Raw genomic sequence first — 13,761 nt, 5'->3', positions numbered from 1 at the left:
AGCGTCACAGACAGATTGTGTTCTACCTTAGGAAAACGCTTAATTACCACTTGAGTTGTGATGTGTGATGTGAGCGAAAACATGAGTAACCCTTAACTAACCCTTTAAGTAAAATGCACCATTAGATAAATGACCTATGTTTAATAATAACCTTCATCGAGGAGGTGATTTCTGGAAAATACAGGTGAGGAACCAAGGAAGTTGGATTTTGTTGGTGATTCAGTTACAGAATTCAGGATTATTTCAAATCTATTTTTAAACCTGTAAGATCGGGGGAGTACACTGTAAGAATTGGAGTTCCCCCTTGCAGAGATTTACAGAAAGTTCACTTTCTCCTGTATTGTTTATACAATTATTAAATTGGTCATTCCGAGGCAACAATTTAGAGGCAATATCAAACTAAATCATTAGCCTCAAAACTGCACTTGAATAAATGTTTTTTTTAACATGTAAGTGTAATCTTCAAACCTGTTTTGGACAGAATATGCTCCTTTTTATTCTATTTGATGATTTCACAGATGGTTCTGTTACCACAAACCCTATTTCTATGTCACAAAAAAAAAAAGAAAACGTGCTAGTGTATGAACTTTGATATGAAAAACAACCAAAAAACAAAAACAAACCAGGAAACAACAGCTCCAATCTGCTTATCACGCAGCAGTGGATTACCAAGCGCTAAATAAAAAGCAAGTCACGCAACAGACTGCTGATAAGAAATCAGCCATAAGGCCAAAGTTTATTATTTAGATTTATTACTAACCTCAAGAGATTACTTAATGCCCCCGTGTGTGCTGATAAATAATCTACCAAAACAATAAAATGGAGACATAAAAAACGTGCTGCCGTGTCTTTCCATCCACAGCAGCATCGCAACAACAGTTCAGGGAATCTAGCCTGAGTTTACCATCATTCACACGTGCATTTATCCAAGTACCTGTGCTATGAACTGTTGGAAGCTGATACAACAGTGCCCTTCTGTGGAATTGTTTGGCATAACCATGCCTGGGAACACTTTCCTATTTTAAATGTCCGTCCGTCCATCCATCCATCCATCCATTCATCCATTTTCTACCACTTTATCCTCCACATGAGGGTCGTGGGACGAGCTGTGCAGTCCTGTATAAAGCGATACTTGAGCCAAAGTACAAGTATCTTACCAGACAATTACTTTGGTAGAAGTTAAAGTCACCTTTTAGAATATTACTTGAGTAAAAGTACCTGACATTGACTGTACTTAAGTATCAAAAGTCATTTTCTGATATAAAATGTACTTAAGTATTTGAAGTAAAAGTAATAGTATACAAACAAAGTAAATTTGAAGGCGAACAACTTCAAAGAACATTAAACTGACAACTTTTGGAGTCAATCGGCTCGCTAGCTTACCAGTTGGCTGCTCAGCTGACAGCCGAGTACAACAGGAACCCGGAGACAGGAGACCAGAAACCCGGAGACCAGAGCCGGGTACTGTCAGATGCAGTAAACAATGAACCGCATGTGTGTTAGCTGAAATCTGCGGCTAACAGCTGAGCGGCTAACAGCCGGTGCCGCTAAAAACAACTAGCGACAGCAAACAGGCATTACGCCACCGACTCCGCTTTTATTTTGTAGTAACGAGTAACAAAGAAGGTTAAGGGAAATGTATCAGAGTAAAAGTATTTGTACTTTGTTACATTACATCACTGACATTAACCTACGGTCAATTTAGAGTGTCCAATTTACCTAATCCTAAATGTTTGGAGTGTGGGAGTGCTAACAACATATAAATGAAAAAAGCACTATCTTCCTTGTTCAGTCTAGGTAAGTTAAAGCTTTCCAAAATGTCATTTTACAAGAAAAATAAAAGCAAAAGCAATCTCCTTTTACTCTGATACATGTCACGTGAACCCCTCATATTCATAATATAAATAAATAAATGATATTAGATGATTGCACACAGGCTTTTATCTAAATAATCACCTATTTTTATATCCCGGGGTTACAGATGTATATGTGGAAGCATTCATTTCAGGTCTTCTTGGGACCTCGGAGTGAGGCCCATGATAGTTTACTGTCAATCTGCCGCTGCTTCAAATGTGCTGCAGCAGCAGCATTTTCCCCCGGCCGACATGTCTATATACAGCCTGAGCCTAGAGGCTGTAGGCTAATCATGGTGAATGAATGAGACAACAGCCAGGCTTAGCACTCGGGGAAACTGACATTCAGCACAAAAAAAGAAAAAAGAAAAGAAAAGGGGGAAAAACCCTGGTCAGTGAGTGCAGGTTCTTGCTGTGAGTGAGTGAGCTATTCTCGAGCAATTGAGTGTTTAGTTAAAGTGGAATATTCCAAGTTTATACTCACATGGTTGTATTAATATTTAGCTTTATACTGTATTTTTTTATTTTGTAGTCTCTTCTACCAGCGTTTGTCTCCTTTCAGTTGGATTTACTTCCTGTCTGTGTCGTCAGTGCGGTCACACACCTGAGTCCTGTTAGAGTGATTGCATGCCACTCCCTAATTAGCTCCACCTGTGGCCACCTTCGCAGACTCTGTGGTGTGTTCAGGGTCAGTAAGTGAAAGCTTGAGATCTGCGCCACATGCAGAGAATGAAGGTGATTTTCAGCACATTGAATATTATATATGTCGCATTTCCATATAGTTGGAATCTTTGCAGACTTTGCCAAAGGGAATCACCCACAATTCATAAAAAAACACACCACAAATAATGTGAATGTGTGGTTTCATTTTTCAAAATACTATTTGGTCTCCTGCTTCTCCTCTGATAGTTTACCATCTTTAAAAGTGGTACCCATACAAAAGGTATAGGCTTTACGTTATTTAAGGCTATTCTTTGGTAAAATTTAAGTTTCTAAATTATTTAGTTGAATGTTTTAATGTATTTGGCCCCTCATTGACTTTGCTACAGCGACATGACCACAGTACAAAAGCACGGGCAGATGTGGAAAATAAAAGCCCAAACGCATTATTAATGTCTGTGTATTCAAAGCTGGGGACGCATTTACCGATATCCTGCGTCACCGCAGTTTTAGCCTCGTTAGACTGGCTCCCTGTCCATTTTAGAATATTTTATTGACTTTTAAATGCAAACTCCCATTACATTCAAACTTTGAGCCTCTTTGCTATTCCACCTGACTTTATCATGAGATAAGTCTTTAAGTCTTTAAGTGTGTGGGAATTATACGCAACAAATAATACACAACTCCTTATATGGACATCCTGGTGGTGGGGGGTGGACTGATGACCATCGTCCCATGTCCTAGTGAGTGAGTGAGTGTTTCTATTCCTGGGAATGAGGTTAATTGGACATTCTAAATTGACCGTAGCTGGCCCAGCTCCCTCCATGACCCTTAAGGAGGAAAAAGCAGTAGGAAATGAATTGATTGAATAATTAACTTTTCCCTCTCAAAGGTGCTGTGTGTAAGAATTTGGGACATTACATGGTCAGACTGCAGATTGCAACCAATGGAGGACTCCTGTGCTCACACATCCCTTTTCCAAGCATGTCAGAGAACGACGGTGGCCTGTGCATGCCAGAAAAGATGTTGTTTTTGGCAAGCCTGTCAACTTTTCTGTCAGTTGATGAGCATTATTTATTAGTTTGTAGAACTGTAGGTAGTAAGAGACCAAGCCATTCTTGTTTCTTTGCCTTCCACTTACCTTTAAAAATGTAACAAACTCTTGCTTAAAGTACATTTATCAGGCTTTTTCAGACTAGCATATTGTTTGATATGGCCACGACAAACATTTTCAAATCAATTCATATTGATAATTATCACAATACATGTCATGTATGATTTTAAGACAGACGTTTTGCTCTTGAAATCTAAATCTAAAGAATAACTGTGCTTTTAAACAATTTTTTGGACAGGAAACAACAAATATCAGGTGTGTTCTTGCACAGCTTTTTGCAACATTCACACAGATGTACCTCAAAGTGTGTTTGTACAATATATAAACATTATATACGTATGAAGCTCTGTTACATTACAAGTGAATTGCCCCTAATTCTAAGTCTATGTGAAACAAACTTGTTTTCTTTTTATTATTATTATTTTAATGGTAGTATAGTTTCTGTAAAGGAACTTTCTTAAATGTTACACACGGTACCTTTACATTTATTCTTTTCCTGTTGATGTTGCAAAGCACACTGATACTGTTTTTATAGGGATAATATTTTATTGTGTATAATATATAATAGTATATAACATTTTTTCTTAGTATGTCATACCTTAGTATAAATATCTTAGTATATGTACCGATATCACTCTCTGGAATAAAGGTTGTACAAAAGTAACGTTAGGGGAACGTTCAGGGAACCTTTAGAGAACGTTCTCTAAAGGTAGTACTAAGGTTGTTGTGGAACGTTAGGGGAACGTTAGGAAAACTTTCCATGGCAACCAGAGGAGAACCTATGGGGAACCTTCAGGGAACATTCCCAGAACGTTTTGGGAACGAAAACGAGCAGTAATTTCCCCAAATAAATTCTGTTTTATTATTATCGTTGTTATTATTATTATTATTGTCATTGTTATCATTATTATTATTGTTATTATTAGAATACACTAAGACCGAGACAGAGCTTGTGTCAGCATGTGTGCTCTTCCAGCGCTCACCACTCATGACCCCGGCTTTTATTGTGAAACCATTTGTGCGGCGCTTCCGTTCGGTCGCGTGTGTCTTGACGCCACACGGCGGCAGCTCCTGCTCGCAGACTCCTCACGCATCCTCACACCGCTGACCTGAGCTTAGCTTGTGTGTCCTGCATGTGTGTGCATGTGTGTGCATGTGTGAGCGCGAGTGTGAGTGATTCCCCCAGAAAGCAGCGGCAGCGGCAGCAGCAGCAGCAGCAGCAGCGGCAGCGGCGGCGGCGGCGGCAGCGGCAGCAGCAGGATGGAGGATCTCAAGGAGAATGTGGGAACTTTGGATTGACGCCCGGGGATAACGCGCAGGTCGGCCCGAACCTCCATCGGCTCTCTCGCGGATTTTTATCTACACTTGGATGTTGTCTGTGTTCCCCTTTCCCCTCATTCTTCTTCTTCTTCTTCTAATCACTGGGAATTTACATTTGGCTTACAACTCCTGTTATTATTATTATCCGTGGCGTGAAAAATGCCATTCGCCAAACGGATTGTGGAGCCGCAGCTTCTGTGCAGGCACCACATCCCCAACGATGAAGGTCTGCTGTTCGAGGACCTGTGTGCCATCAGTAACGTGGTTCTGTCCCGGACCTTGCGACAGCTGTCTGACCTGGCACGGCACGCCTGCTCCTTATTCCAGGAGCTGGAGAACGACATCATCAGCACCAACCAGCGGGTCTGGGTCCTCCAGAACAAAATAGGCCAGATCCAGCAGACTGCCAGCAACCTGGACCCTAAAAAGGAGGCAGTGCGTAAGTGAACCCCGTCCTCTAAATAATTATAATGATAATAATAATAATAATAATAATAATAATCATCATCATCACATGATGTGTGTGTGTGCGCGCGCGCGCCTGACTGTTGTGCTTTTATTCTGTCACATACAACATAAGATGTGTCTTGAAGCTTCGAGAGGGCTCCCGCACCTCAACATGATTTTTACGCAGCTGCACGACGCACGCACGCCCGCTGTAGACGCGGCCGCGCTCCCATCCCTCATTGAAATGTGTCACACGGTTGCGTTTGCACATCGGAGCAACATCCAGATGCATTTTAACGCCGCAGCGGCGGCGGCGGCGGCAGCGGAGGCTTCATGTGTTGACTGCTCATTCATTTCACAATCGTGCGCGTGTGTTGCGTGCGTGGCCGCTGCATTGGCTCAAACAGCATCGCAGTCTCGTTACTGCGGGTAAAGCGCACACCTGGAACATGTTCAGGCGGTGGCCGTGACCGGAGCGAGCGCCTCCTTCGTTCACGGTGCGAATACATGAAGTTCAGAATCAGGCGTCTATTATCAAAAAAAGAAAAAAAACAGAGAGATGTTTTTGGTGCGTGTGTGTGTGTCAGCGCGTGCATGTGTGTGTGTGTTGGGGTGGGGGGGGATTTTCACAGGCGTCTCCCCGTGCGCCAAAACCCACCCTGTCCACATGCACCAAACACAGCATCAATAATGAATCCAGATGCCAGTGTTGCAGGTAAATGTGCAATAATCATGACTTGGATGTGTTTGTTTTGTGCTGTAAGAAAGAAAGAAAGATAGAAAGAAAGAAAGAAAGAAAGAAAGAGTGCAGCTAATCCTGTTTGGCATCAAATTGCAATTCAATGAATGTAACAGCACATTCTGTACAGCAGCTACATATTATTTATGTCCTCTGCAGTCCCTTCAGTGTGAGGCTTTTCATGTTAGTCCATCCCCTCTGTGGGTTTTCTGTGTGTGTGTGTGTGCATCATCACTCCTACTGTAGGTGATCACAATCTGGGATGATCAAAGCAGAGGATTTTGGGGCCTAAAGCTACTGTATAGACTCACAGAGTCCCTCTTTGGATTTACCCCCAACCCCCATCAATATGCACACACACACATATACAGTACATCACAGCATATGAGGCGAGCCATGTCTTAATTACACAAACCAGTCTCACAGCTCAGTGTTCGCTTGTGGATGTGGAAGAATGTGCTATATTTGAGTTCTCTTGGATTTAAAATGCACGAGAAAAGACTGGGTTTTGTGCAATTGGTGAATTTCTTGTGTTTCCACACACAAATGTCCCATTTCAATAATCTCAACTCTGTATGACGGCACCTGTTGTGCTCTGAAAACTGAAATATTGATCTTTTTTTATTATTCTTTTTGAGTGGATTGTCTCTTTAGCCAGTCTGGACATACAAGATCACTTAGCGTCGTGCTTTTCCAAAGATGCAGCTCTGCAGGTTTGTGCCTTTCCAATCCGAGAGAGCCACAGTGAGCTCATGCAGTCAATTAAAACTCCTTTCACGTCAGTGCCTCGAGTCAGGGTCCTTACAAGGACTCGTGAGATAAATGTATCTGCTTCCACTGACGGAAAATGAAGGAAAAAAACAAACAAAATCACAGCTCTATAAAATTTAAATCCTTCTAGAATTGCGTGTTCTTCACTATGAAATGTTCTCTAGTTTTGAGTCGAATTAAATAAATGGTGTGGAATCACTACTCTGTGTGACTTACGTGCCTTGGAACAATCCATCTGATTAATTCAACGTTGGCCAATTTAAAGCTTTATTGATCCAAGTCTGCACCAAATCCTTGGACACTGTCAGAAATCTTGTCCCAAATTTCACAATGGAATTGTTGCCAACTGCTGGTGTGACCAGCAAACGCATCATTCAGAAGTTTATTGCGTCTCCTTCTGCTAAAAGGCCTCTTTATAAATAGGTATTTTATGTTTTATGTTATAGCACACAATATGTCATGCTTAAAAACAGATTATAAGGACACAAATTATTAGTTGAGGTCTTCTTAGACCTGGCCCAGCGTTTACAGTGTCAAATACCAAACTTCAGGAGGTTAAAGCCCTTAAAAATGTACTAGGACCCCTCCAAGGATCATGCCCAAGAAAGAATTCAGCACAAAATTTAAGTAAATAGAAAAATGTTTATCAAAGTGCTCCATCATATTTAAAACTTGGACTTGGATTTATATTCCATTCTGCTGTCCTCCTGCAATACCTACAACGCCCTCTAGTGGGCAGTGGCTTGCACTTTGGTAAACACTGTTCATTGCGTTCCACTCGAGAAGTCGTGGACGCTATTGTTAGCCATCGGGGTGGCTGTGCGTCTGGATTTTAAATACCCTGTCTGGCTCTGTTTTGGAGTTGCACTGAATGCAACACAACTTCCAATGCCCTAATATCTATGGTCTAACAGCTGATTGATCAAGTATTTGTGATATGTAGCTAACGTGACAGAAGCGTCGAAAACTTTCATTCTGAATGGTCGACAGAGCATTGGCTTTGAGGAGGACGACTTTCGTTGGTTTTGTTGCCGTGACACTGCCGCTTCTATAATGTCGTTTTTATAGGAAGTTTGCACATGTACCAGAAGTTCCTTGGCAACAACAAAAAAAAATACTCCTGGATGCTGCCTGGAAAGAGCAGAAATGTTGCAGACTGACATGATGATGCAGCTTCATTTATCCAGTCCAGAAATCTTCTGCTTTCTGGCAGTTCTTTTGCCAGTTTATGGGTATGAGTGCACCAAGTTAAGACTGTGCACTTGTATTGCAAGCTACTGTTCTTAGATATCAGCTGTCAGTTGTTTTGTTTTGAATAAATACAAATACTTTGTATTGTAGCATAGTAGCATATCCTCCTTTTTGGTGCTATGGAAATGGCCCGACTATTAGCCAATGTTAGCCATTGTTAGCCATTGTTAGCCAAAACCAGTCAATAACATCCTCTACATCAGGGGCGTCAAACGCAAATGACCTGGGGGCCAATGAGCATATAGTCTGGTCAAGCGGGGGCCGACATAGATGAAAAAAAGTGTAAAAAACAATTTTTTAGTAGCCGGTAGGCAGTATAAGATATTCATTATGATATTAGACAGAATTTCAAAGTAAAAGTGCTTGTTTTGATTCACAATGGTGCAAAATTAAATTGAAAATTTAGCAAATAATGAAAAGGATAACTGTGATTAAAACAGCTTATATATGCCATTTCATGTTGCGTGTAATACATTTAATAAAGCAATGATTACAACCAAATGTCTTATTACTATTATAAAAATAGTGCTGGGAAATACATTTAGTTATATTCTGTCTCTATTCCATCAACTTGCACAGTGGTGGGCGGGCCACACGTAATCGATTAGAGGGCCACATGTGGCCCCCGGGCCACCAGTTTGACACATGTGCTCTACATGGTGTTTTCTGCACGGAAACAGTGTAGCAACATATCCATGTGAGAATGTGCGACTGGTTTACTGTAACACAAATATGACAGAGGTGCTTGTTAATGGTCAAAGTAGCAGTGTTTGTTCGGGGGAAGCTAACTCGAGGTATGTGAGGTTGTTCAGGGCTTCAGTTCACATTCAAGCGTTAGTTAAGGTTAAATCCGTGTTCTGACTACAAATGGAACACAGCATTAAGGTATGCTAGCGTTGTTTGAATGCTTTGTATTTAGTTTTTACAGTAGATTATGGAGCTTCATGAATTCATCTCCCTTCTCTGGCCGGTAGATATCTTCTTTCAACATGTTGGGAAAAAGGACAAACACAACATGATCTTTTGTCAGTGTTGTTTAAACGGAGAATCATCCGTGTGCCAGCACTCATAATACTTGGATGCCAACCAATGTCTTTCCTACTTCTCCTCAGCTTTCAAGAGTGCTATTATCTTCCCATCGTTCTCTCCGCGATCGCCGCGATAACCCCCAAGGAGCTGAATATCTCTGTTTACACACAGAGATCAACTATCAGTGACAACAGGGTTTCCTCTTATTATCACGGGGGAGTATCAAGATTCAGGGAAGTCAATATTATGCTAGCCTGCAGTAAATCTCTACGTGGCAGATTAGGCAGTGTTCAGGTTTCAGAACCTCTGTGTTTATCACCATCAGGGAAAACGGCATGCCGTGGAACACCGGAGATATTCGTGACAAGAGTTGTGCGGGACATGCGTCCAACGCGGTCTCCAGGATAATGCCAGTTTTATTGCCGTCTGTAAACCAGAACCAAAGTTTACAGACGTTCATGTCATTGTGACAGAGTTTTAACCCTTCATCATGTGTGAGAATGTTAAAACTCTTTGGTGAAGTCAACCAGGAAGTAAGAATATATTGAATAGCAGGGGTATTAGGAACAGGAAGTCACTCCACTGGTTTCAAAAATACAAAATAAAATGAGTTTGAATGGAAATCCATGGGAACAATTAGCCTCACTTTTATATCACAGTGATATAATAATTTTTCCTGAGCAGATAATGGTCTCAATTGTTAGTTAAGGTCTTCTTAAATAGAACAATTTTGTAAAAAATGTTAGTTCTTGTCTAGAACAAGTAGATACAGATATGGCACATGTAAGTAAACACCTCATCATCATGGGAGTGGTTGCATCACATCGACCAAATTGCAGTTCTGAGGGCTTTAAAACAGAAGTTCGGAGTCTTGTACGTGACATCGCGACTTGGTTTGCTTTTGGCTGAAATTTGAAAATGTGATTAGCTGTAGGGCCACACGGGGGCGCAGCGAGAAGGTCACCGGTTCTAATCTTCCTCCCACTGAAAACACAAAAACATGCAGTTTGTGGATTAAGTTAATTAGACACTCTAAATAGGGGGTTAACGTAAGAGTGGATGGTTGTTTGTCTCTGTATGTAAGTACAGTGAGTGAGTGATTAGTTTTAGCCTTAGAAGGGAATTGGATGATGGAGGTTAGGAGAGCAACCTCCTAACTCATGGGTGTTGAGGGTGTTTTTACAGCTCAGAGGCAAAAGTTCTCAAATGTTTGTGTCGCGTTACAAACCAACTGTGGAAAAACAGTATTTCAAAGGCGTCACATAATTATGATTTCAGCATAGAGAGCGAGGAATTGATCAATCGTGCAATTGATAACAGATGATAATTGAATGCTTTCTTTGTTATTCAGAGCAAAGAAATGAAGAAAATACTCACGTTTAATAAACTGAAACAATCAGAAATCTTGTTTTAATCATGAAAAAATTGAATTAATTGTTTCAGTAATAATATAATATAATATATAGTTACATCATTTTTGAAATATATTATATTATATTATAATATATTTAGGAAAAGATAATTCTTCTTTCTTTGAATGGTCGACATCTATTTCCCTGTTTACTTGGTGTGAAAGTATGAACTGCTGAATCTGTGGAGAACATGTGCTCAGCCCATGTTTGTAAACCAAGCTGTCGGGGCGTCATGTGAGGTTGTGATGTCACAAGTTCTCCGTCACTTCCTTTTTTTTTTTTGGCTTGATTTAACTTCAAATCTAAAACACAACACCAAGCTGTCATTCCATTGCATGAGCGATGAAGCCAGAAGACATCAGTGTTCAATGTATTAAAGAACTGCTTTCCAGGGAAACATAATAGAGATTATTGCACTGAAATATTGGAGAATTTTAGTGGAAATTTCAGTGCTGGCTGGTCGTTGCTGTATTATTTTGCTAGCAGAGGATGAGGATGACCAAGGCCACAGACGTAGGCTACAGTCTGCACAGGTTTAAATAGGTGTAATTTCCCTTTTTTTATTGAATGTGGCTATAAACAGAGGTTTTATATACCCAAAAATGACTAGTTCAAAGTTCATTTCATAAGTTAATGATTTTTTAAATTATGAACCTTAATTTATTATATTTTTTTGGTTTGCTTTCAATAAGAAAATGCCATATCTTCCACATTTTTCAGTATTTAAATCCAATTTTAAATGAGAAACTTGTGTGGAAACTGTGATCTCTGACTCATCAAAACTGGCAACAAATAAGTCTTTAGTTTAGAAGCTGAACACGTTCGGGCCTGATTGATTTTGACTGTGTGCTGTTTCATTGAACCCGCTGTTAATCAAGCGTCATGTTTCAGACAGTGGAGATGTTGTGCTCTCTACAGAAGCGTGGTGGTGTCACTGTTGCTGCTGCTGCCGCCACAACAACACAAATGTATCAGTGTCGCGGCTGTGACAAAATCATCACATTTTACCAAGAAAATATAGACAAGAATTAAATCAGCCGCTTTTTCTTCTTACCGTCCATGTGTTTGACATTAAGACTTGTTCATAGAGAGACTGGCTTTACGTCTGTACCTGTCACTCTCGTCCACATCTACTGTTTGGAGATGTAGTACCATGCTGTTCAGGTGGAGCTAGACCGGCTACATCACAGCCGCTGGATGTGCTCCATTGTTGTCTGTTGTGTTGCGTTCAATGTCATTGTTCATTGTCGTCGCGTCGGGTGAAAGGCAATTCTTTACCATTCCAAACCATACCGTACTGTACCAAATAATGGAAACACAGCAAAATGCACTTGTGCTAAACAATCGACTCGTTGGTCTTGTGTTGGTCTTAAAGTGGTCTCGTGTTTTATGGTCTTCACTCCAAAACGATTAGTCCGGATTGGAATTTACACTTCCGTTGTTCACCTCGGCCCCAGACTTTAAACAGTGCTCGTTTTTGATTAAAACATGTTTGGAAACAAGGGTAAAAATGCTAATACCACTATATGTGACAGAAGAACGCCTCATATTAATGGTTAACCCTCTTATGAGCATCAAGATAATCAGGCTGCCTGGATTTATATTGATTTTATGGCTGTAGATTTGTCAAAAAATGTGCTTCTACTCCTTTCTGCTCCTTTTTCCATGATAACTTTCGATATCTGGCAGTTATTCAACTGTTTAAGAATCACGATACTGAGAAACTGACGTCACTGGTGAATCTCCTCTGTGATTGGACGGTGGTTCCGTGGAAGGGCCACCGTAATGACAAGTATATGGGTGCAAAGCTTTATTTCTCTGCTTTCCGATATCCATCCATCCCTCCTCTACCGCTTTATCCTCCACATGAGAGTCGCGCGGGGTGCTGCGCTGATCTCAGCTGACACAGGGCGAAAGGCGGGGTCACACCCTGACAGATCGCCAGTCCGTCTGTGGTTCATTGGTTTTTGAATTTAAACTACGTTAGAGCACATCGCAGAGGAACACAAGCGTTGTCAAAATAGAAACTCACCGAACACAAACGAGAGTAACGCTCCAAACAAAAGCTGCCACAACAAGCCTGAGTTTAAATGTGTTAATTGTCATTAGTCTTGAACCACAGCTCACTAAATTCACTCTCACAGCAAAGTCTCTGAACACACTATATGAACCCCGATCTGAATGACGATCAGCGTAACCAGCCCTCTCGTTCGGAATTCGTTTCCGGATGGTCTCGGATCAGAGTTTTCAGATTGTCGTGGACTTACATCATCTGTTTTTCCTCTAAAAAGACTTTTATTCCAATGACTCGTGTCCATGTAAACATAGCGAGTGTCACTCACTTCCCTGTTAAAGTATCACAAAGTAGGACGTGTTGTGCCGCGGTCGTACAATGTTGTCGGAAATAGGCCTGCCTCGATAAATGAATCGCGCGATAAATAAAATGAGCGCGATCATTTTTTTCTGCGTGAGGAGTAGCCAGACGCTAGTTGAGAGTAGAGATGTTCCGATACCGATTCCGATACTCGTGCTGTCGGTAACAGCCGATACCGAGTACCGATACTGATACCAAAAAAAATCATACATATGCCTGCGTGTGATACTGTAATATGATTATCATTGTGGTAAGGCCTTGCTCAGGGTAAACCCTTTATAAAACATGAATGAATACAGCAAATGGAAGCCCTTTATTTTTAAATAGAACAGTATCAAAAACAGTAGTGCAACAGCAACTTAAATATAGGAATAATTATAAAAAAAACGAATTAAAGTGCAGCCTTTATGTACTAAAATCTTTAAATAGTGCAGTATCGTGGTATCGGATTGGTGCCTGGACTCCAGTACTCACCGATACCGATACCAGCATTTTCGGCAGTATCGGAGGCTCTTCCGATACTGGTATCGGAATCGGAACAACTCTAGTTGAGAGTTGGAGGAAGATGGAATTGGTTGCAAAGCCATTATCATTGTATTAGATGAAAATGGTCAATATTATCGTTTATCGCAATTATTTGTGGGACAATTTATCGTCCAGCAAAATTCGTTATCGTGACAGGCCTAGTCGAAACCAGATGCTGTGTTTCCATCATGGTACAGTTCAGTTCGGTACAGTATGGTATGGTTTGGAGTAGAGCTGACATCGATTACTAAATTAATCGACCACTA

The 13,761-nt window shown here is 40.8% G+C and overlaps 1 protein-coding gene across 2 annotated transcripts in view; it reads left to right on the top strand.

The window, feature by feature from the left end:
* The first annotated feature begins 4,676 nt into the window (after positions 1–4,676).
* nhsb (Nance-Horan syndrome b (congenital cataracts and dental anomalies)) overlaps positions 4,677–13,761 on the top strand; it is a 67,332-nt gene continuing 58,247 nt past the window's right edge. For both annotated transcript variants that reach the window (XM_044030224.1, XM_044030223.1), the window contains exon 1: positions 4,677–5,386. In XM_044030224.1, coding sequence (XP_043886159.1) covers positions 5,107–5,386 — 280 coding nt within the window. In that variant the 5' untranslated portion in view covers positions 4,677–5,106. The remainder of the gene's footprint in view (positions 5,387–13,761) is intronic.

The sequence above is a fragment of the Solea senegalensis genome, linkage group LG7 (genome assembly GCF_019176455.1).
Source record: "Solea senegalensis isolate Sse05_10M linkage group LG7, IFAPA_SoseM_1, whole genome shotgun sequence".
Lineage (NCBI taxonomy): Eukaryota > Metazoa > Chordata > Actinopteri > Pleuronectiformes > Soleidae > Solea > Solea senegalensis.
This window is presented reverse-complemented; position numbering and strand designations above follow the sequence as displayed.